Source organism: Podarcis pityusensis, assembly GCF_964106645.2.
Source record: "Podarcis pityusensis genome assembly, chromosome: 15".
NCBI lineage: Eukaryota > Metazoa > Chordata > Lepidosauria > Squamata > Lacertidae > Podarcis > Podarcis pityusensis.
This window is the reverse complement of record NC_138040.1, coordinates 12,377,040-12,399,965: the sequence shown is the minus strand read 5'-3', so window position 1 is coordinate 12,399,965 and position 22,926 is coordinate 12,377,040. Positions and strand designations below refer to the sequence as shown.

The following is a 22,926-nucleotide window of genomic DNA, read 5'->3' as shown; positions in this document are numbered from 1 at the left end:
TCATGGAAGGGAAGCCTGTACTCCTGGATCTGCTACAAACTCTCTGCGTATCATGCAGTTCACAGTCTTCATAACTGCAAGGAACAGGATATTGGGAGTCCCATACATGAGGGCTCCATGTGCTCAAGGGCATCTCTCATTTATGTATTAAGATTTCCACAAAGGCCCTTGATAAGCATGCATGGAAGCCAGCAGCAGGAGCACATACACTTCAAATAGTTTTCGAAGCAATAGCGTGTCTTTCTTTAGTCAACAGTCATTACCAAAATACTCAAGACATCCTGTTTTAATTGGAAATTAATTGGTTAAATTCAAAAATATTCATTTACTTAAACCCATTAATTAGTTTGCTATCCTTGTTACTCTGGTGAAAACATAATGTATTTAGTTGCATGGATCATTTCTGAGTGCATGTAGAATGAGTTGCCTAACTCGTGTCATTCTTGCAGGGTTCATCCATTTACTTACCTTTTAAAAAACAGATTCATTATACAACCTACTTCCTCAAACAACTCCAGATGAACATGGCTGGGATCAACACAACTTGCCCAAAATGTAGGTCTTTGAACAGCTTTGAATGGCCAGCAGTTAGACCTGGTCAATGCACAAACTGTTCCACTTCTTGGGCACACAGCCTGAATAAGAATCTTCAACGGCTTGAAAACATGCAGTGCTTTTTATCAAACAAGAGAGGCTTTTGCACAACCTGTGCATAGCAAAATCTGGATATAGTTGTGAAGAACAGGGCATCTATATTTGATAACGGCCAGCCCACTTCCTGTCAGGACTGCCCATCTTCATTTTCCACTCTGTTATGAAACTGCTGAAATAAACACAAGTGCTTGGGGGCACCTTTAATTTGCAGCGTGGTGGCATGCATTTTCTTATATGAGCATGTGAAGTTGCCTGCAGCCTGCCAGCCACTTGTGCCACCATCTTTTAAAGTACCTTGTCCTTTGCAGTCACTCTGCAATTTCTAGGGCTATCAGAGGTGGGGAACCTGCGAGATATTGCTGGACTCTCAACTCCCATCACCACTGCCCGTGCTACCTGGGGCGGATATCAGTTGGAGTCCAAGAACATCTGCATGGCCACTGGTCCCATACCCATATGCTAGATTAACCACCTGCCTTTTTAATCAGTTACATCAATTTGCATGTTACAGGTGCTTTTTGGAGATAACACAATTAAACGAAAGCTGCCACTAATATCAGTAGCAAAAGCCTTTTAGTGCTGTGCATGCTTACTCAGAAATCATAGAGTTAAAAGGGGTCCCGAGGGTCATTTTGTCCAACCCCCTGTATGCAGAAATCGCAACTAAAGCATCCATGACAGGTGGCCACCCAACCTCTGCTTCAAAACTTCCAAGGAATCCAACACCTTCAGAAGGAGTCTTCCACTATTAAACAGCTCTTACCTTCAGAAGGTTGCTACTGTTGTTCAGCCAAACATGTCTAGTGAGCCTTGCTTCCAATGAAATCTGCCTTAAGCTGCATTTACCTGGTAGAAAGCCCTGTTGAAGTCAGCATGGTTTACTTATGAGCAGACTTGCATAGGATTGTACTGTTCAATAACATAATCGTTAAAGCTTGCAGTTAAATTTTGCTGCATTAGCAATGATGCAGTGAAGATTCAAATGCATTTGCCTGCTTACCCGTCTTTGTCTTTGTAGCCACACATGGGGAATAAGCATGATGGGGTTTGGTTTTTGAAGTATATTCTGCAGAAGTTACTATGTATGTAGGACGTCTGTACCTCTGGCATTGGCAGCATCCAACTGGATAATGTCAGAGCACGGACAGGAGGCCAAGCTTTAAAATGTCACCAACGGACACTGGAACGCTTAGGGTGCTGATTCCTTCTGCAATAACCAGCAGCCATGGAGGGTTTGTAACCACGAAGGGGGAAAGGTTGCATATTTTAAGGCCTTGGTTGTTGAAGCTGACCTTTCCCTCCCTGCCTTCGCATGTCACCATGCTGCTTGTAGCGGTGCATGCATCACCTGTGTGCAGGATAGCAGTCTTTCCCCCATCATTTTAACACCCCATCACCCTGATCCAGTTATTCCTCACAGTTGCACACACCAAGTACTCATGCCTGCAAGGGATTCATTGTGCACTGGGGCGCACACAGAAGTCCTGCTTGAACCAGCTCCCCTGGTCTCTTCGGTGAGGGAGACAGCTTCACATACACAAAATGTGTGTGTGTGTATGGATGCCCCTCTGTTGGAATTGTGCACATGAGGAGTCCATGCTGGACATCTTGCTGAACAAAGAGGGAATCTCCTGTGAGTTTCTGCTCTCCAGAGATTTGGAAGGTGGAGGCAAGCATGGTCTTACAAAATACTGAGCCTGCATACAACAAGCTGTTCAAGGTGTCTCCTCGATTCCAGTAGGGCTGAGATAAGCTTTAAAATTCATGGCTTTAAGAAAGCAAATCATCATAATGCATTTCGTTTCGTGGTCTATTATGATGGAGAAAAATAAGAGCGTGCCCCCTCAAAAAATAAATTAGGGTTGTGTATTTCCCATTTTTAAAGTTGTTTGCTATATTTAAGTAACCAAGTTTACTAGAGAAGGGCAATGGTTATTCACACACACTGTTTTATAATTCTCAGATACAGTATATTGAGTTTTATTTAGGAGATTTAGATGAAAGTTTGTGTTTTGCTTTGCAATTTGCTTCCTTTGTCCAAAGTCCTAAATTCTGCTGTCATTTACATCTTTCACAAACTTGCATTTGTGAGCTTCTTCTAATCTGAAATTAACCAGTATTTGGATTTCCTTTCCTTTCCTTTTTTATTATATTCCCCCACCCCACCCCCAGTTTTTAACAATTTAACAAGCATAACTCTTACACATTCTCAGTCTAGATTATACAGATTTGGATTTCAGCACATATCAGAGAATACCTATCTACTCAGGATCCATTAAGAAAAATGCAGAAATCTGGGTTGTTGGGGCACTAATTTTTCTAAAGCACTTAATAGCATGCATTAAATCTTTGTGCAATAAGAAATACTTTGTTTGCAGGGAGCTAACCTGTATGGAATGTGTTAAGTTAGCAAATATGAGCTCCTCTGTCTTTGAAGTGTCTGGCAGTGGCCTCTTTGATGGAATTGTGGCATCCATAATTGGTGAAATTTCAGGTGGAATTGTGGCACCGTATTAGGAACACTGAGTATATGACCGTTTACCAAGTGGTTACAAAAAGGCTGGTACTCTCATTAGGCCAACTACTCAGAGGGACACAGTACTGACCTTTGAGGAGCACAGTTTTATACAGATTAGTTTATGTGATATCTTAAAATTTCTGATAATCTTTCAAGAATGTCATTTCTACAAGACACCTGCTTTTGAAAATTGCAAGTTAATTTTGGGAGGGCAATGCAAATAGTTTACGTTGCCTATGGCACAAAATAACCTTGCCTACAGTGCGAAATAGCCAGGCACCAGCACTAGTTATGTCCCACAGTTTGCAATGTAACCACTTGGTAAGACGTCGTCCTACCAAGCAACAAGGAAGAATTTTTTGCAGTCCGCTTTTTAAATTATTATTATTATTAGGCATTTACAGGTGTGGATAGATTTGCCTCGTTCCTTGGCACAATGATACACAGCAAAGGTTTGCCACGTGGTTGCTTGCATGCCACGATTTTGTTCTCCTTTGGTAAAGCGTCGTAATCATCTGTCCTCTTGTGTTTGTGACTGCAAAACACTCCTCCAAGCTGGTCATCAATGGATTTGAAGACCAGTGCCTCCATTTGGGGAGCAGACATGTGTTGCGGACATCCCCTGCCAAATTGTACTTCTGTGGCGGCCCTTTTGCACAGCCTAGCTATGACAGGACAGACAAAGTTACGACTTTGCAGGGGGTTGGACTAGATGGCCCTCAGGGTCCCTTCCAACTCTGCAATTCTATTAATCTACCTGATAGACACAATCATGCAAGTTATCTGCTAGGCACTTAGTGGCTCAAACATCCCACCCCACCTACTTCGATACCCGACCTGTCTTATGCAACCTTTAAAGGCACTGAAGCATCTCGTTCTTAGTCTCTTGGGAAAAGGGACTTAACAATAAGTTCATTCCAGTTTAACTGGGACTTGTTAAAAACAAATGGAAAACATCTGCTTTTCTGCCTCTTTAGTCATCATCATCAGCACTTATCTGTGAAGTGGTTCTGTTAATCAACTGCACCACGAGCATATCTTATCTTTTGTTTCATCCCGAAAACTCGCACAAACATTGAGCCTTTCCTACATGTAATGAGATTATTATTATTATTATTATTATTATTATTATTATTATTATTTCCCAAAGTGCTTTCCAGAGCTTCCTGCATAAAACTGCAACGGCCATGCTCACATATCTGTCCCAAGTGTACACAGTTTCATGACTCGCGCAACGTTGCCCCAAGCGAGTGGCTGCGCGGTTTGCCTTGCACCTCAGGTGGTCAGCCAAGACTCATATCATTCCTTTGTATATTCTGGATACTTTGTAAATGTGTATAAAATCGTTTTTAATTTAAAGATCTTCTGCTTTGAGAGTTTAGAAGGACACAGCTTTGGGCGGGGAGGGCAAGGAATGAAGCAAATGCACAAAGCGCTCTGAGCCTCCTTGAGTCTGTGGAATGGGTCAGTGAAGAGGCATTTTTTTTGCTGTTCCCAAAGTTCATCGCCATTTCTAGCAAAGTATTTTCAGCCGAGAGACTGCTTTCCTCAGCAAGGTTCCTCTTTCACCTGAGTGCGTCTTTTCCAAATTTAAAATGGCAAGGTCTGTTTCTGCTATGTGAAAATACCCATCGCATGCGAACATCTGGCAGCGCGGAGCGTGTTGACTTTGGTGGTGCTGTGAGTGACGTCTCACCCTAGGGGTGTGGTTTTGTTTTCGGTTTTTTGTTGTTGTTTTTTTTGGAGGGGGGAGTGTTTAAAAGAAACTTCTGCTCCTTCCATTGCCTCTGCACCAGGCAGGCCCCATGTGCCATAGTAACTCTCCAGAAGTAGACTGAAAAGCATCTTGGCGTGGAGTAGAGATGACTACACACGTGCTCCGTTTGAAAATTTCAGGCGAGGGTTAAGGACGACATGAGCCATGCAGCTGTCAACCTTGCATCTCAACCTGCTTTTGGGTTTGTGTAGAAATTGATTCTCTGGGCTTTTCAGGTGACGGAGTGGGGATGAGAACAGGAGACCCCACCCACAGAGGCCGGAAAGGCCCAATAAGTTTTGGAGCCTGAGGCAAAAATCCAAATGTTGCCTCTCCTCTCCTCTCACTCCCTCACCTCCCTCACTTGATGGTGGTCAAAATACAAGGAGACAGTAAATATACATTTTGTGGTGTTGCGCCACCCTGCCTAATTGGTCCAGGTCTGAGGGGGATTCTTTCATAGCTGTCAGCGTTTTCCTTTTCTTAAGGGAAATTCCCTTATTCCGAATAGGATTCCTTACAAGAAAAGGGAAAAGTTGACAGCTATGGATTCTTTCTCTGCCCATTTGTAATGATGAACACAGTTGAGTGGTATGGCGTGCAACTGTTCTTTGAGAAGGTAATAAGAGAGGCAGCAGCTTATGCAGAAACAAAGAAAATGGAGGGGGGAAAGTTGCCTTTTTTGTTTTTAAAAAGCCCCGTTACTGTGCAGAAGGCGGCTTGCCACTCATTTAGCAAACCCGTAGGGTGATTCCAGGGAGTCCTAGGGTTGTATTCAACTAGGTCCTGTTCCGAGTAGACCCTTTGAGCTTGCCAAACGATAAAGTTACTCACATCCATTCACTTCGGTGGGTCTACTTTGAGTAGGACTAGCCCTGAATGCCCCCCCCTGCCCTTCCTCAGAGTCTCCAAAGCAAATTGGTGCGTCACCTCTCTGGGAGCAAGCAGCCCCCTTGAAGGGTCTTTGGACATGAGCCAACTGCACAGGATCGAAATGAACAGGAGTGTGGGAACATGCCTGGTAAACTTCTGGAGAGCAAGGAGGTGGATCGTGTCCCCAGCCAAACCCAACCACTTCCCCCTTCCTTTTTTATTTTTTATTTTCTTGCGCTAGTTTGGACTGGTGGTAGGTGGGGTAAGGAAGGTCTACTTTTAAAATAATGAGCTTTTGGTAAAGGTGTGTCCCCCCCCCTTAAATTGTTATTCTTTCTTCTCCAAATAGTCTATGCATTTCCAATGTTGAAAGCCGTTTTCTGCCGCTCTCCCCCCAACCCCACCCGTCCCTGCCCAAAAGGCACTGTGTGTTCTGCTCTGTGGACAACACTCTGAGAATGTCATGTGTGCGAATTTGGACGTTTTAAATCCAAAGTAAATGGCAACCTAATTTTTTGTTTGTTTGTTTGCTTCCCCAAAGTCCCTTTTCACATATATATATATATATAATTTTAAGTCAAGGCCACGATCCGCCTCAAGAGGCTTGTGTGCACGTCCCATTGAAACCTGGGGACTTGCACAGGAGACCTTCCCAGCGGGTCATGCGCTCTGAAGATTTTATTTTTTGTTTTTGTTTTTATTTTTTGCATTTGTGCAATAACTACTTGCCATTTTATCGGGCTAACCTTTGGACTTGCCCTGACTACTAACACAGCACAAAATGAACTCGAAACAAAAAAAAAGGTGTATTTTTTTTCCTGAGAATATTTTCTTTTTTAAAAAAAAAAATTGATGATAAGCTCCATTTTACCCCCGTGTACTTGTGGTGTCCGACATTTTTAGCAGTATTTTATATATATATATATAAATATTATATTATTATTATTATTATTTTCCTGTAACGCACTAAGTCTTAGATGTTTTTAGACGCTCATTTCTTATATTCACAATCACAGATTTTAATGAAATATCCTCACAAAGACCCAATTGACCAAAAAAAGTGTCTTTTTTTTTTTTGTACAAGTAGCTTTGAGAAGCCCCACGTTGTGTTGCTGTGATTTCATCTTTTGTAACATTTTATTTCTTGTTCAGAAGTTTATTAAAGAAAAAAAAAGTTTTATATGGTGGGCTGTGACGGAGCGGGGGGGCCTCCCTCCGTTGGGGGGGCGGCATTTCCTTCCTGTCTTGGGCCCGCCATACAATGTTCTGTTCTCAGCACTGTACAACAGTCCCTATATGATATGGAGAAGCAATATCACTGTACGAAACTCACATGATGTATTATTATAATTCACTAGCACCCTAGGTGTGATAATTGAAGTAAATATCTTTTATACAAACATAACGACGTGTAGGTTGTCTTTCTTCAGGCAGACTGGACTCAAAAGCAGCAAACATTTTGACGGGGGTTCCGTTTTTGCTCGTCTGGGAGTTAAATATGTTGGGTGTGACGATTGCGTGTTTATTGGGAGAAGATGGCAGCCTTTTCGGCGCAAGATCTATCTATCCATCATTCACATTTGCTCATTTTTAAATAGAAAGGGGGGGTGGAATCTGTGTTTTTCCATAGGTGGGGAAACACTTGATTCTCCCAATGTTGCACAACTACAGCTCTTTTGTGTGCCTCCTTTGCCAGAGGTATGGAGGGTGTCAACACAAGAACAGGGCCTTCTCTGCAGTGGCTCCCCATTTGTGGAATGCTCTCCCCAGGGAGGTTTACAAGGCACCTTCATTATACACCTTTAGGTGCCAGGTGAAAGCTTCCTTTTCAACCAGATGTTTGGCTGATTGACATGCAGTGCCCTTTTAAAATGTATTGGGATTATTTCTGTCATGAATTTCGTGTTTTTATATTGCGGTTTTGTGTTGTAACCGGCCTGAGACCTGCAGGTATAGGATGGTATACAAATTGAATTATTATTATTATTATTATTATTATTATTATTATTATTAACAACAACAACTCCCATCAGCACCAGCAAGTGTGGTCTGGGGTGACGGAAGTTGTAGTTCGGCAATATCGGGGGGGGGAGGTTCCCCCTACCTGGTGCGCGCGCACACACACACACACAAAGATAGCAGGTTGGATCCGTAGGTGCCTGGGGGGGTCCACTGGAGTATATTTGCTATTGTCCATATCTTCCGTATCCACTCTTCCTCATATTGTACCGCACCCCATTTTGCCCTCCCCTTGCCCTCTGCAAATAAATTTGCAAAAGTGCCAAAAATCAAAGAAGGCAGCAAAAATTCATCTCCCCTGTTAGCCCACCACCATTCAACCACCCAAGTGATTAATTCCAAAAGGTATTAAGTATACATTCATTCATTCATTCATAAATATAAATTCATTTATTTCCTCAGTATACCCACTGAAAACCCAATTAATCAATCCAAAAAGGTATGAAAGATAAAAAATAATTTATAAATTCATTCCTTTATCCCCCCCCCCCGTATAACCAACAATCAACAACCCAGCTAATCAATCACTGAACTAAATACATTTTTTTTATTTTATTTCAAAGTGCATGCCATTGAAATAATTCCCAAGAGAACTGAAATCCAAGTTTTAATTGCCACTAATATATTCCTACACATAGAATCAGTACTATCAATTGTATACTTGAGTGGAGTTTACTTGCAGAAATTTAAGTAAAGCCATTTGTATATCAATTATTTTGATTCTATCTTATTTATAATTTTTTTTAATTTTCTTTTTTATAAGCTAGTGAGCATAAGCAGTGAGCATAAGCAGCTGATTCTACTCTGAGCAACAAACAGCCCCCAAAGCTCTTCCCCACCCCAAGCCCCACAAAAACAACCTAAACCAGGGGAAAAGGACTAACCAAAGAATAAGGCAAGCCCATCCACACAGTTTGTCCCAATAAAGAACCAGAAGTGCTTTAAAAGAATGCCAAAACTAAGGAACCTGAACACAACCAGTTTGGAGTAGTGATTAAGAGTGGGAGACCAGGGTTCAAATCCCCACTAAGCCATGCCCACAAGTTTATTGTGGAGAGGGAGAACCGTGTACACCACCTTGAACTCCATTGAGAAAAAAGTGAGATGATAAAAAGGCAATAAAATAAAAAGAAAGTCTGCCAACAGTGCTTGGCATAGAGCTGGCTAAAATCCATCAGAAGATTCCAGATGGGTAAAAGAAAGTGCATAGTTAAACCATGGACCTCCTTCCCTCAGGAGGCAGCGATGGCCTCCAATTTGGATGGCTTTAAAAGAGAATTGGACAAATTCATGAAGGAGAGGGCTTCTGATGGCCGTGCGCATCCTCTGAAGTTGGAGGCAGCTGTGCTTGTGAATTGCCAGAAACCACAGGAGGGGGGAGGTCTCTTGTGCTTGAATCCTGCTTGCTGGTTTCCCATAGGTTTAATCATAATACTGCTACTAATAATACCTCACCCATTTGACTGGGTTGCCCCAGCCACTCTGGGCGGCTTCCAAAATACATTAAAACAATAAAACATTAAACTTTTTTTTTAAAAAAAAAACCTTCCCCATACAGGGGTGCCTTCAGGTGTCTTCTAAAGATTATGTAGATAGTTATCTCCTTGACATCTGATGGGAGGAATTTTAAATGGGAGGTTGGCCACTAAGAGATCAGGATGTTAGACCAGATGGGCCATGGGCCTTAAATCTTCTGTTCTTAAATCAAAAGAAGGGCCTTCAAGCCACCATGCTGTGTATTCCACCTCCTACCAATAATCCCTATGTATTGTGCCACATAAAAAACACCCCAAGCAAAGGAGACACCCAAAAGTGACTCTGTTCCGTCCAGGCTTTGCTAAGGCCCCAAGGCAGGAAAGCAGGAAAGGCCAGGCCCAACCACTGAGCGGCACTCCCCTGCTTTCCAGCGCTTGCCATCACCTCAGCACTAAGGCAGAGGAGGGCAGCAGATGAAATCCCTTTACGTGCTGGTTAGAGGAGAGCTACAAACCCCTTGGGATAACTCGGTGGGGGACCCAGGTTGAGATTTAATGGTCCGACTACATAAAGCAGCATCCTATGTTCCTAAATTCTATTATTCTAGGGGCAAACAGAAAAAAGGAGGGCTAGACCTGCTCAGAGGACAGTTGGGGTGGGATTAGAAATGGATATATTATGTTCGACCCTTTGGAGAGAGGTGGGAGAGGAATTGAGGGTGCAGCCCTATTCAGGACTTAAGACCCACTGAATATGTAACAGGTGGGGCTCCTGAATAAGCATGCGCAGAAGTGCCTATCCCCACATCAGCAACTCACATGACCAGCATTTAAAATACGTACAGATGCACATACAATAAACAGTTAAAGCACACACACAGAGTTAGTGGCAGGGGGCGGGAAAGGGGAACACAACTGGGCAGACTGTGTGTCAGGAGCTGGAGTCTGGGACAGGTCAGCAATAAAACACCCAACGTCAGTGAATAATAATAATAATAATTTATTATTTATTATTTATACCCCGTCCATCTGGCTGAGTTTCCCCAGCCACTCTGGGTGGCTTCCAATCGAGTGTTAAAAACAATACCACATTAAATATTAAAAACTTCCCTAAACAGGGCTGCCTTCAGATGTCTTTTAAAGATAAGATAGCTGCTTATTTCCTTCACATCTGAAGGGAGGGCGTTCCACAGGGCAGGCGCCACTACCGAGAAGGCCCTCTGTCTGAAGATAACACGTTATTCAAAGAAACCCAAACAGCGCAGGCCTAGTGATCCCAGCAACTCTTCCCAGTAGGTCTTGCCCCAATGAGGGAGTTGCGAGGACAGAAGGTCCCTGCCTTCCTGCCACTCTAAGGGTTCTGTTCCCTCAGGTCCTTCTCCAGCAGCCTAAGACTCCATTGTCTTGTCTCTCTTTGCTTTGCCCTCATCATCCCCCTCTTCTAAGCTCGGGGAGGCCAGCAGGGGAGGGAAGCTGGTGGCAGCAGGAGGGGGAGACCCCCTGGCTTCTTCAGCAGCCAGCCTCCCCTCTGCCTCTTGGCCGCCCTCCTCTCCAGCTTTCGCTTCTACCCCTGAGTCTCTGCCCCAGACGCTTCCTGCTCACTAAACCCTCTTCCCCCTTCAGCTTCAGACACCTCCTCCTCCCAGTCTTCTCCCTCTGGCTGCTCATCATCGTCCCACCACCAGCCCCCCAGCTCTGGCCCTTCTTCCCTTTGGGGTTCCCCAGCTGGGGCCTCCCACCATTCCTCTGCCTCCAGCCAGTCCGTGGTTCTGCAACAAGCAGAATCAGTCTCAGATATCCCAAAACAAAACTGCTTTAACTTGGGGTCGAAAATCACAGCTGAGCCATATTTTCTCTAAAGCTATTAGGGTCTCTTTTTTGGGGGGGGTAGTCTGAGGGGCTTCTGTGGGAAGGAATGGCAGCTGCCATGAGCACTGCTGCTGGTAAATTCACAAAAATACCACCCCCACCCCTATTTCACCACTTGCAAACGTTGCAGAGGGTGAAGGCATTTCCACTCAGTCCAGTCAAAAATCTCAAGAAAAAGAGGACAGAGCTGGTGCCAAAGGAAGGCTATTTGATCTGTTGTTGGTTGTTGTTGTTGTTGTTGTTGTTGTCTCCCCTTCACCAGCAGGTCCTAGAGCAGGTTATGGCAATTTAAAACTCAGTTTTAAAAATAGTTATGTCAGTCACAAGACTCAAGTGGGTCATAAAACCACACGTTTTATTTAATTATTCTATTCATAATATTTATACACCACTTGATTGTTTTTTTAAAAAAAACCAACAACCCTCAAAGCAGTTTATAAAAAGAACGAAACAATAAAATTACAGATTAAAAACTGATGAAAGCAACTATTTTTTAAAAAAATTAAAATCAGCAATAAGCTAAAAACAGAAAGTGCCTGCTCGATGTTGAATCAAAGCCGTCGAGTGGGATAAGGCAATCTCATGCTTGGAAACTTCTCGGGTGTCAAAAGCCAGGGGAAAGAGATACACAAGGATTGAGGCACACAGTCACTTGGTGCCATCAGTATATGCAAAGCTCTGGCTCGTTTAAGACTATATGGAACCTTTATTCTCAAGTATGATGGAAGTCATAGATGGAGAGTACTTTTTTATTTTAAAAAATCTATTATTTGTAAAGGAAATCTTTGTATAATACTTTATTTTCCCTTGGGAGCTGCAGTGTGTCTTTGTACTTTGGTCTCAGCAGGCTGTGATGCTTTTTGGGGGGGGGGGGAGCGGGGGAAACTGGAGCCTGCATGGCTTAGCCTGTCTCCTTAAGAAGAGAGATCCTAAGTAGAGCTTGGAAAACCAGCAACACAAAAAATAAGCTGATCAATTGTGTAAGGCAAGTGAAGGATGCTTCTCTGCCTTGCCACACCTCACCTGCCCAGAGGGGGCAAGGGAGCACCTAACAGCTCCAGCAAGAGGGCATAGGAGCAGGGACCGGGGTCAACAAGGGGCCCCCTGCAGGGATGTGGGTCTCAGCAGGTGCCCGACATTGCCAACCCCTTGGCGCCACTTCTCATGCTTGGTACAGGCAGATGAGCATTGCCCACTGTCACCAGGCTGCCCCGGCAGTGCTCAGCCACAGGCAGGGCATGTTCTAAGAATCTAAGAGATGTGCTCAGATTGTGACAGGAAGGGCCAGGAGACTTTGCTAGTGCCCCACCTAGAACATGTCCTAGAACCCTGTGCAGCCTGCAGGGGGGTTGTCGCAGCTGAGTCCACATGGAAAAAGAGTGAGGTTAAGGCCCCCAAGAGTCTTCTGGTCCTCAAGATTCCATACTTGAAAATCTGAAAGCCACTGTGGGTTTGTTTGTTTTTTTTAAAAAAAGGTTGTATACCAGTATTTCTTATGAAACTGTGACCTCTAGTGGCTTGGTTCTGTACTAGGCAATCCTATTTATAATGTGGATTGTTGCAATATCTATCATCTATCTATCTATCGATCTATGTATCGATCTATCTATCTCCATGGATTTGGGGACTCTTTGCCCTCTGAAGATGTGGAGCAAAACAATTTAGCAGTAAGGAGAGGCATGCCTGAAAAATTAGCTCTCTATTGTTTGCAGTATCCCACCGAGAATGGTGCTTTAGCTGTTTAAGCTGCACCTGCATGAACACACTACTTAATTTCTATTTTAAAAAAGGTTTTGTTTTGCTTGCTGCATCTCAAAGATGTCTGAAAGCCAGACCATCTGAAGTGTGTGGTTGTCCACTGGGATCCCAAGAAGTCCATGTTATCACTTGTAGTTTGCCCCTATTTTTGTTATTGTTGCTGTTAATTGCATTTATATCCCAATTTTTCTCCAAGGAGCTCAAGGTAGCCTATATAGTTCTCCCTCCTCTCATTTAATCTCCACAAGAGCCCTTTGAGGTGGGTCAGGTTGAGAGGCCGTGACAGGCACTCAAGGTCATGGCCAAATGTGGATTTGAAACCTAGTCTGTCAGATCTTAGTCCGACACGAACCACTACAACCTCACTGGCTCTCAACATCTATTAAATCTCACCCTCCCGTTTCTTGTCTTCCTTTGTATTTATGGAAATAACCTTCCAAAAATAATAATAACACGGACTTGCCACCACAAGGTGTGAGAGATCCCAATTATTTTTCTATTGTTACTTGTCCCTATTTAATGCACCATGCCTTGTCCCCCAACCCCACAGGGCGCTGTGCTGACTTGCAGATCCAGTTCACCGAAGCCGTCTCCACAGTTGCCGACCAGAAAGAACTGATTGCAAAACTGGAGCATGACCTCAGCACCATTCAGTCCATGTCTGCAATGCGCCGCCCTGACGCAGAGGTGAGTCCCCTTTAACCATTTGCTGCCCCCCACTTGCAGCAAAGTCAGCCACCAGGGGCCAAGCCTGATGAGACCCATTCATACCATTAGTCTTCTCCTCTGTGGAGAATTCCCCATTGATGTGAATGGCTACTGGCCCCCATGGCTAGCTGCTGGGAATCACAAGTGGAAAGAGTGCCTCTGAATAGCTGCGCTGCAGCAAGTGAACTAGACTGGGAACCAGGGTAGAGAGAAGTGCTTTAAATATTTGCATCCCCCTGTGTTTCCTATCCTATCAGCAGCTCCGTATACCTCCTGTTTGTATTGGGAGAAAAGTTTCCAGTAGTGCAAATGGGAGCTTTACTTCCTATGCATAGAACAGGGGGCGGGGGCGGGGGGCATTCCAGAAAGGGACCTCAGTGGGGTGCAAAGCTTTAAAGCCCCTCTGCACCTTGGGCCTTGATTTGGACTGGGCAGGTGGACCCCTGCTATTTTCCTTCCTGTGAAACATTCTTCTCAGGACTCAGCTACATTAGTAAAGAAAAAGTGTTTTATACGCATTATAATAACAGTGCGATGCCAGCTGCCGCTGTGGAGTCCCGTCTCTCGCCAACGCGATTTCCCATAGTAAAGTTTACAGTGCGTTTTCCTGAAATGCTTTTTTGACCCAGCCTTGCCGTTCCCAGCTGACTTGTCTCGTTTGGCTTTCAGCTAGTTCCCAACCTGCCCTGTTGTTTCGTTCTGCATAATAATTCATTATGCATAAATTGAATGCATAATGGATGTAACACACACACACACACACACACACACACACACACACACACAGATGGCATATTGTATGGCAAAACTACCCATTTCAAATACAAACCACTCTATGCAAAATTATCCCATGCTTCCTGAAACCTGGTTGTTCAAAGCAAGGCATAGGACGTCTTCAGGACATGTCTTACTTGAACCCATAGGTGGCCCAGTGGGAGCCAAGTTCAAAATGGCAGGCAGTAGGAGGAGCCAGATGCAAAATGGTGGCTGGGAGCATGGAGTTAGTTACCCTCTGCACCCAATGAAGCCATGCCCCGGGATGAGCTGCGTATACAAGTTCAAATCCACACTTTAGTTATTACAGATCAAGGATGCTAATTTAGTTCTTGCTGTTAAATCAGGAGGTGTAAATAATCCACCAGGAGATCCCAATTAGCTGAGGCGCTATAATATCAGCAATAGCATCTCAGCTCCTATGAGTATCTTGTCATGAATGGAAAGAAGAGCAAACTCTCCCATGTCGTTCCTGCCTCCATATTCTCCTTTTCTCTTTCCTTCCCAAAGGGTGCCGCCATTCAAAACCTTGAGAACATCCCTGAGCCCATCAAAGAGGCAACAGCGCTTTTCTATGGTAAGCAATTAGCCAGCAGATGGAGACTCTGTTTGCCCAGGCCTGTGGGTGAGATTGCTCTTCTGTAGGAAGCGTTTTGCTGCCTGGCTCAGCCACCAACTACCAGAGTCCTTTTGGTGACCTCAGCAGGAGGCAGTGATGCTTTCTTATGTTTTAATCAGGTGAGGTAGGAGAGCAGAAACCCTCGTAGGTTCTCTAAGGGCTGTTTCTCCCCCCCCAAAAAAGCAGGGGGAGGGGAAAGCCAGTAGGGAATGGCCAGCTAAGTTATGATGAAAAATGGCAGAGTTGGGAGGGGGGGAATCATTGTTGGTGAAAAGCAAAGAATAAAATAAAGCAAGAGAGTTCAAAGAGATGTACATTGCCATTTACTGACTGGAGTGAATGACCTTGGTATAAGCCCACAGGAGTGCTGTGGGTTTCAACGTTTTTCCTGTAATCCGACCTGTTTCCTAGGCTACCCACCATCGGCAAGCACCCCGATTCCAGAGGGCCAGATGGACTCCCTCCTCTCCATCATCTCCAGCCAGAGGGAGCGCTTCCGAGCACGCAACCACGAGTTAGAAGCGGTAAGGATCCCTGGAGGGCAGCAGGGGCTTGGGCTGGTCCCGCAGGCCCTGCCGGTTCTTGGGCCGTGCAGCCAGGGGTCATCGCAGCTGCTGGGCCACCATCTTGAAAAGGCTATCCTGGCCAAGCACAAGGCAGTGGAAATGAAAACGGAGATCTGATCAAACAAGTCTCTCTGGGACCCTGCCATGGGGAAGTATCCACCGGACCGTGTCTCTTGAAAACCTTATCCTGCCAGTCATTCTGATGATTGTTCTGCACTGCTTTTGATGTTTTCATATTGCTGTGCGCTGCCCTGATAGTTCATGAGAGGGCAGTATATGAATACTTTTCTGAATATAAGCAAATGCATTCATAGCGAGTTTTCCGAGGGTGGGACTTGCGTATTTCCAGAAACACAGGCCTGCCTCTGAACAGGGCAGGTGGTTGATACTATTATTATTATTATTATTATTATTATTATTATTATTATTAGGCTATGTTTACTGCCCTTGGCTCTTTTCGGGAAGGAGGGGGCAGGACATAAATTTAATAAATAAATGAAGAAGAGCTATGCAAAAAGTGAGCGCTCACGTTGTTATACTATGGAAGCTTCCACCTCCGTGCAGAGCTGGTGCCTTCTATCCGGAGCTCAGGCAGGCCTGATTCTGACCCTTTCCTTTCTCTGTTCTGGCAGGAGAACCGGATGATGCAGCACACAATGCAGGCCCTCCAGAGCGAGCTGGACAACCTGAGAGCCGACAACATCAAGCTCTATGAGAAGATTAAATTCCTGCAAAGCTATCCCGGACGGGTCAGTGGGCCGCCCTGTCGAGAATGGCATTACAGTTGTTTATGAAAGGGCTGTCTTAAGTCATCTAGCCGCTGGAGATGTAATAGGGACAATGCTTCTTTAAAACATATGTTCTTACAATGTCCTACATTGGTAAATTTTTGACAGAGAGTAATAGAAATGATCAATGCAACTGTACGAAATAATCTTATATTTGCAGGGAAATATCCTTTTCAGTTATATACACCTGCTACTTTCTCCTACACTAGGGTGAGACATATTGTTTTTCTATTTAGATTACAGGAATTATTTCTGCACTTGGACCTGTATGTATAAATTTGCATATGCAAATCTACTGTAAATCTACACACACACACCCTTTTCTCTTTTTTGGTGATGTCTAAGTGAATCTCCTTGGGAAAGGTTCCAGGGAAGAGGCGGCCTCACTTGGATGGTTTGCAAAGCGGTTTTTCACAATTATTTTGACAGCCGGCTTCAGCGTAGCAGCAGTTCACACAGGGCCTGTCCTTGCGCCACTGATTCAGCACACCTTGGCTGGCAGTGCATTAATGTGTTGAATGAACTGGCCCCCAACCAGGGAATGGCAGGATCTGGTCATGGAATCCTGTGGAGCCATTTTGCACACACACACCCCGGGAAACAGTGGGTGCTTTTCATTCTCTAGATCAGCTTCCACTGCACCCAGTGCTGATACCAAGGTGAAGAAGGCAGGTGGAGGAATTTTCTTTTGGTTAGCTTTCCCTTTTTTGCTATGGTGCCAGCGGGTTCCCACATGCATGACCTTTTCAGAGACAGGGTAGTATATAATCACAAATTAAAGTAATTTAGTTGGCTTGGAGGCCACTTTCCCAGCCCCAACCCGTTTGCACAACCTTTTAACGTTTTGCAAGAGCAAAGTTCTTCGGCTTTCATCATGCAGCGCTGGTCCTCCACACGTCCAGGAGAGAGAGCTCTTCCCTTTCCCAAGTAACCCAGTGGCTTCAGGGAATCCGCTTGCTGAGAGAGCATGTGCCAACTTGAGAAGAGAAGGGCAGAGCAAAGCGGGTTGCTTCAGTGTTTTCCAGCACCGCCCTGTTTATTGCATGACGTCTCTCGCCATTGGCTCTGCTCCAGGTGTGCTTCTCAGCATCCCACCCATCAAAAGGAGGGTGGCCCAAAACTCATCTCATATCACACACACAGAGGAGAGCATCACCACAGAAAGGGCAAACATATGCATAAAGATCACACAGGCTAATTGATATAAATAGGTGTGGAATTACAAATAATTTAATTTAAACAGAAATACAGTGCATTCAGGGACACAGGTGGCGCTGTGGGTTAAACCACAGAGCCTAGAACTTGCCAATCAGAAGGTCGGCAGTTCGAACCCCCGCGATGGGGTGAGCTCCCGTTGCTCGGTCCCTGCTCCTGCCAACCTAGCAGTTCGAAAGCACGTCAAAGTGCAAGTAGATAAATAGGTACCACTCCAACGGGAAGGTAAATGGCGTTTCCGTGCGCTGCTCTGGTTCGCCAGAAGCGGCTTAGTCATGCTGGCCACATGACCCAGAAGCTGTACGCCGGCTCCCTCGGCCAATAAAGCGAGATGAGCACCGCAACCCCAGAGTCGGCCGCAACTGGACCTAATGGTCAGGGGTCCCTTTATCTTTACCTTTACCTTTACAGTGCATTCACCCTAGTGGGGAGGAATGTGCTGCACCAGATGGGCTGTGTGTTTTCTCTGTCTGCTGCCCAGCTGTTCCCTGTTGATGGGCAACTGCAAGGCTCCTCCTGCCGGTACTCCCTTCTTACGGCTCTTTAAGAAGGCTCTTTAAGATTCTGAACTGGGAGCCAATGGCCCTCCAGACATTCTTGGACTCCCAACTCACATCGGCCCCAGCCTGCCTGGACCAGTAGTCAGGGGCAGTGTGATTTGTAGTCCAACAACATCAGGGGGGGCACAGGTTGCCCATCCCTGAAACACAGGATGCCTTCAAATAGAGTGATTTCCTCTGATAGCCCTTGAAATAGAGAACTGCAAAGGTGGCCTAGTTAGCAGGAACCACACTAGTTTCTTGGTGACACACTGGGGAATGTTTGCTTGCCCTTTGGGGGACTGGAGGCCCTAGATCAGGGGTCAGCAAACTTTTTCAGCAGGGGGCCGGTCCACTGTCCCTCAGACCTTGTGGGGGGCCGGACTATATTTTTTTTGGGGGGGGGGGGATGAACAAATTCCTATGCCCCACAAATAACCCAGAGATGCATTTTAAATAAAAACACACATTCTGTTCATGTAAAAATACCAGGCAGGCCCCACAAATAACCCAGAGATGCATTTTAAATAAAGGGACACATTTTACTCATGTAAAAACACACTGATTCCTGGCCCATCCGCGGGCCGGATTTAGAAGGCGATTGGGCCGGATCTGGCCCCCGGGCCTTAGTTTTCCTACCCATGCCCTAGATGCTTTGATTTGGGGCAGGCAGTGAAGCTTGAATCTCCCTCCCGCTCTGTCGTGCACAAAGACATGCACCTACTTGCTCACTTAGGTTGCTAAATGTCCCCCCCCCCCTCCCCAATCTGCACTAACTTTCTGCTTCCTCCAGAGAAGGACTGAGCCTGGGACTTTTTCTGCATGCAGAGCAGTTGCTCCGCTGCTGAGCAACAGCTCTGAACCATGGCATTCAAAGTGAGGCAGTAGCTTTGTGACGACTGCTTCCACACATCTGGGAGCAAACACGCATCCACAGCCTCACCCTGACTTCTGTGTTTGGGTCTCTTCTAGGGCAGTGGCAGTGACGACACTGAGCTCCGCTACTCCACCCAGTATGAAGAGCGCCTGGACCCCTTCGCCTCCTTCAGCAGGAAGGTAAGAGAGGCTCTCGTATGGAGCTGCGGGAGGGAAGGGAAAGAAGGGCTTAGAAATACAGACGTACCTTGGAAGTCGAACTGAATCCGTTCCGGAAGTCCGTTCAACTTCCAAAACGTTTGACCTCCAAGGTGTGGCTTCTGATTGGCTGCAGGAAGCTCCTGCAGCCAATCGGAAGCCGTGGAAGCCCCACCAGACGTTCGGCTTCCAAAAGAATGTTCAAAAACCAGAACAATCACTTCTGGTTTTCAATTGTTCGGGAGCCAAAATGTTCGGCAACTAAGTCATTCAAATTCCAAGGTACGACTGTACTACATTTCCTAGGTGATGGCTATCAGCCACCTTCAACCAGTGCTCCACCACTGTTTTAATTTTCCCCCCCATTACATCTTGTTTAGCTACATCTTGTTTATCTGGGGCAACCCTGCCAGATGGGTGGGGTGTAAAGAATAAAATTGTTATTGTTGTTACTACTATTATTACTAACTTTAATTACTGCAAGAGCACTTCTAGGGGTATGCGGTGTTCCTACAGCAGCAATCTCAGCCACCCTGGTGATGCCCCTATGCCCGGCTGGCAGGCAGGCATTAGTGGGCCCATTTTACAGACGGCAAACTAAGCTTGGAGAATAACATCTTGACCTCGAGTCTGTTCACATTTAAGCACTGGGTAAATTTAAGTGGGCTTGTTAGATCATGGGCTGATGTTGGCATTGCAGGTGAGGCATGGCCGATTTCAGTTTTTCCTTTCACTTTTCCATCTCTGCTTTGTGTTCGTTTGTACTCAGGAGCGCCAGAGGAAGTATCTGAGTCTCAGCCCGTGGGATAAGGCAACTCTTAGCATGGTAAGGCAAGCACTGATGCTTTGTCCTCTCCCATCTGATGTGGAGGAACACTGACCTAGGCCACATTCACACCAGACATTGAAAGCAGTGTGATACCGCTTTAAACAGTTATGACTTCGCCCCAAAGAATGATGGGAGCTGTAGTTTGTTAGGGATGCTCAGAGTTGTTAGGAGACCCCTCTATTCCCCTCACAGAGCTACAATTCTCAAAAGTTCCCAGGGAAAAGGAATTTGTCTGGGAATTGTCACTTGGTAAGGGGAATAGGGGACACGGGTGGCGCTGTGGTCTAAACCACAGAGCCTGGGGCTTGCTGATCAGAAGGTTGGCGGTTCGAATCCCCGCTACGGGGTGAGCTCCCGTTGCTCGGTCCCTGCTCCTGCCCACCTAGCAGTTTGAAAGCACATCAAAGTGCAATTAGATAAATAGGTACCACTCCGGCGGGAAGGTAAACGGCATTTCTGTGCGCTGCTCTGGTTCGCCAGAAGCGGCTTTGTCATGCTGGCCACATGACCCAGAAGCTGTCTGCGGACAAACACCGGCTCCCTCGGCCTATAGAGCAAGATGAGTGCTGCAACCCCAGAGTCGTCTGTGACTGGACCTAACGGTCAGGGGTACCTTTACCTTAAGGGGAATAGGGAGGGTCTCCTGACAACTTTCAGACAAGGCAACCAGAATGGGACGTGGTTTTCCAGAGGCAGCTACATCACTGGTTTATATAAAGTCAATTTGATCCCGCTTGTTAGCAAGTGTGCATTCCTCATGCATGGAGAAGAGAAGGCCGTGGGTCACTGGGACCAGCCTGGCCTGGCCAGGAACGACAAGCCCTTGTTTCACAGCTGATGTCCGTGTGTGTCTGTACTGAAACGCGAGGCCCAGCAGGTGTGCGCCGTCACCAGTTGCCCTGCCGTCCTTGTGTACTGATGTCACCAGGCCTGGCATGCCAGGAAGATCATATTTGCCTCTGAAGGCAATCCTGTCCCACAGTTTGGACAGAACTGGCAGCCCATGTTGTGTTGGAAATACCCAGAGGAGGGAAACAGATGTTCGGAGAGGTCTGGGCTGGTTGCCAGCAGAGTTTGCACCAGCTGTGACCTGCTTCATACATGGATACACAAAGCCGCTTTTCCCTGAGTCAACCCACTGGTCCACTTAGCTTACTGCCGCCTGCTCTGACTGGCAGCACCTCTCCACAGCCTGCAATCCCTTTCTTAATAACTTGGTGCGAACCTATAGTGTGCAGCCATGCTTGGAATGCTGTGTGCAGTCCTAGTCACTTCGCTTCAAAAAAAGTTTCAGAAAAGGGCAAGCAAAATGATCAAGTGGATGGAGCAACTCCCTTATGTGGAAAGATTTCAAAATATGAGGCTTTTTTGCCTAAAAAATAGGCTAGTAAGGTAGGGAGGCGACATGTTTGAGGTAAAGGCAGTAGTTATGCTTGGTGCAGAGAAAGTAGAGATGTTTTCTCTACCTCATAATATTAGAACCCAGCAGTGCTAGCCAAGGATCTGAGCAGGGGAGAGTCAGGACAGACAAAAGAATAGGCCTTTTCGGTGGTGGCTCCTCACTTGTGGAATGCTCTCCTCAGGAAGGCTCGCCTGGCACCTTACATAACTTCAGGTGCCAGGCAGAAACATTCCTCTTCTCCCAGGCCTCTGGCTAATTCAACAGTCTATGGTATGGTAGGAAGAGGCATTGTTTCCGTTTGGTACGATGGTATGTATTGTTATATTGTAAACCACCCTGTGATCTTCAGATGAAGGGCGGTATAAAATTTTAATAACTATGAATAAGAATAATATATGAACTTGCCTAATTTGTACAGGGTGGCATACATTTTGTTTTTCATCGGCAGAATTTTGTATTTATTGGTTTTTCTGAAAGCAGTATTTATGCCAAACCCTGTCTTCTTTTGGTGCACCTGCAGGGAAGATTCATCCTCTCCAACAAGACGGCCCGCACAGTTGCCTTTTTCTACACTCTCTTCTTGCATTGCCTTGTTTTCCTGGTAAGTCTGTGGCTTGCTCTCTCTCTCTCTGATATCCTCCTGCCTTTGGAAATAAGGAGTCTGTAGTTCAGCCTTGACAAACCTGGTGCCCCTAAGTTGCTTTATTTGTTTTAGAGCATTTGTACCCTGCTCCCCAGCCAGAAAAGGCTCTCGGAGTGGCTTGCGTACCATCGGTTGACTGGGAACCCAAAACCCCCAGGCACCCACTTAATTGGACCTCAAAGCCGGAATCTCTGTTGACGCAGGAAGGATGTTGCAGGGGGAACCTGAGGAAAGAGGGTCATTGTGGGGTGGGGGTTCCCACTCTCAGCTGAACAATTAACAGTCTGCCTTTACTTTCTCAGGTTCTCTACAAAACGGCTTGGAGCGAGAGCGTGGGCAGAGACTGTGCCGCCTTCTGTGCAAAGAAGTAGGTATCGGAGGAGCCGCCTTCCCAGTTCTCTCCTTCAGTCTACCACGTAGATGCTTCTTCAACTTCTGCAAACATGCCTTTCCCTCTGCAAATGTGAAAATCAGGGCTGCAGGTGTCGAGTCAGTTGAGCCAATCCGTCGCTTGCGGTTTGAAGCAGGTCCAGGGGCGGGCACACTTCCTGTCCCACGTCTCGGTGCTCCCCCCACCAACCCACATCCATATGTTGAACTTTGGTCATCTACATATGAACAACCCCCTAGGGCAGGGCCGGTTCAAGACATTTTGGCACCTGAGGCGAACCACAAAATGCTGCCCCCTCTCCTCCCTGCCAGGGAAGAAGGGGCGAATTCCCGGAGTGGTTTAGAAGCAACTCCTCTTGCCAGGGAACTTTGGGAGCTGTAGCTCTGCGAGAGGAAGAGAGGGGTCTCAGTATCCTTAAACGACGCTTCCCAAAATTATTTAAAGTGATATGATTCT

The 22,926-nt window shown here is 45.9% G+C and overlaps 1 protein-coding gene across 1 annotated transcript in view; it reads left to right on the top strand.

The window, feature by feature from the left end:
• CUX1 (cut like homeobox 1) overlaps positions 1-22,926 on the top strand; it is a 265,277-nt gene that overhangs the window by 240,273 nt on the left and 2,078 nt on the right. The window contains exons 15-22 of the mRNA XM_080982751.1: positions 13,473-13,609; positions 14,915-14,981; positions 15,435-15,547; positions 16,222-16,338; positions 19,104-19,187; positions 19,975-20,031; positions 21,957-22,037; positions 22,382-22,446. Coding sequence (XP_080838877.1) covers positions 13,473-13,609; positions 14,915-14,981; positions 15,435-15,547; positions 16,222-16,338; positions 19,104-19,187; positions 19,975-20,031; positions 21,957-22,037; positions 22,382-22,446 — 721 coding nt within the window. The remainder of the gene's footprint in view (positions 1-13,472; positions 13,610-14,914; positions 14,982-15,434; positions 15,548-16,221; positions 16,339-19,103; positions 19,188-19,974; positions 20,032-21,956; positions 22,038-22,381; positions 22,447-22,926) is intronic.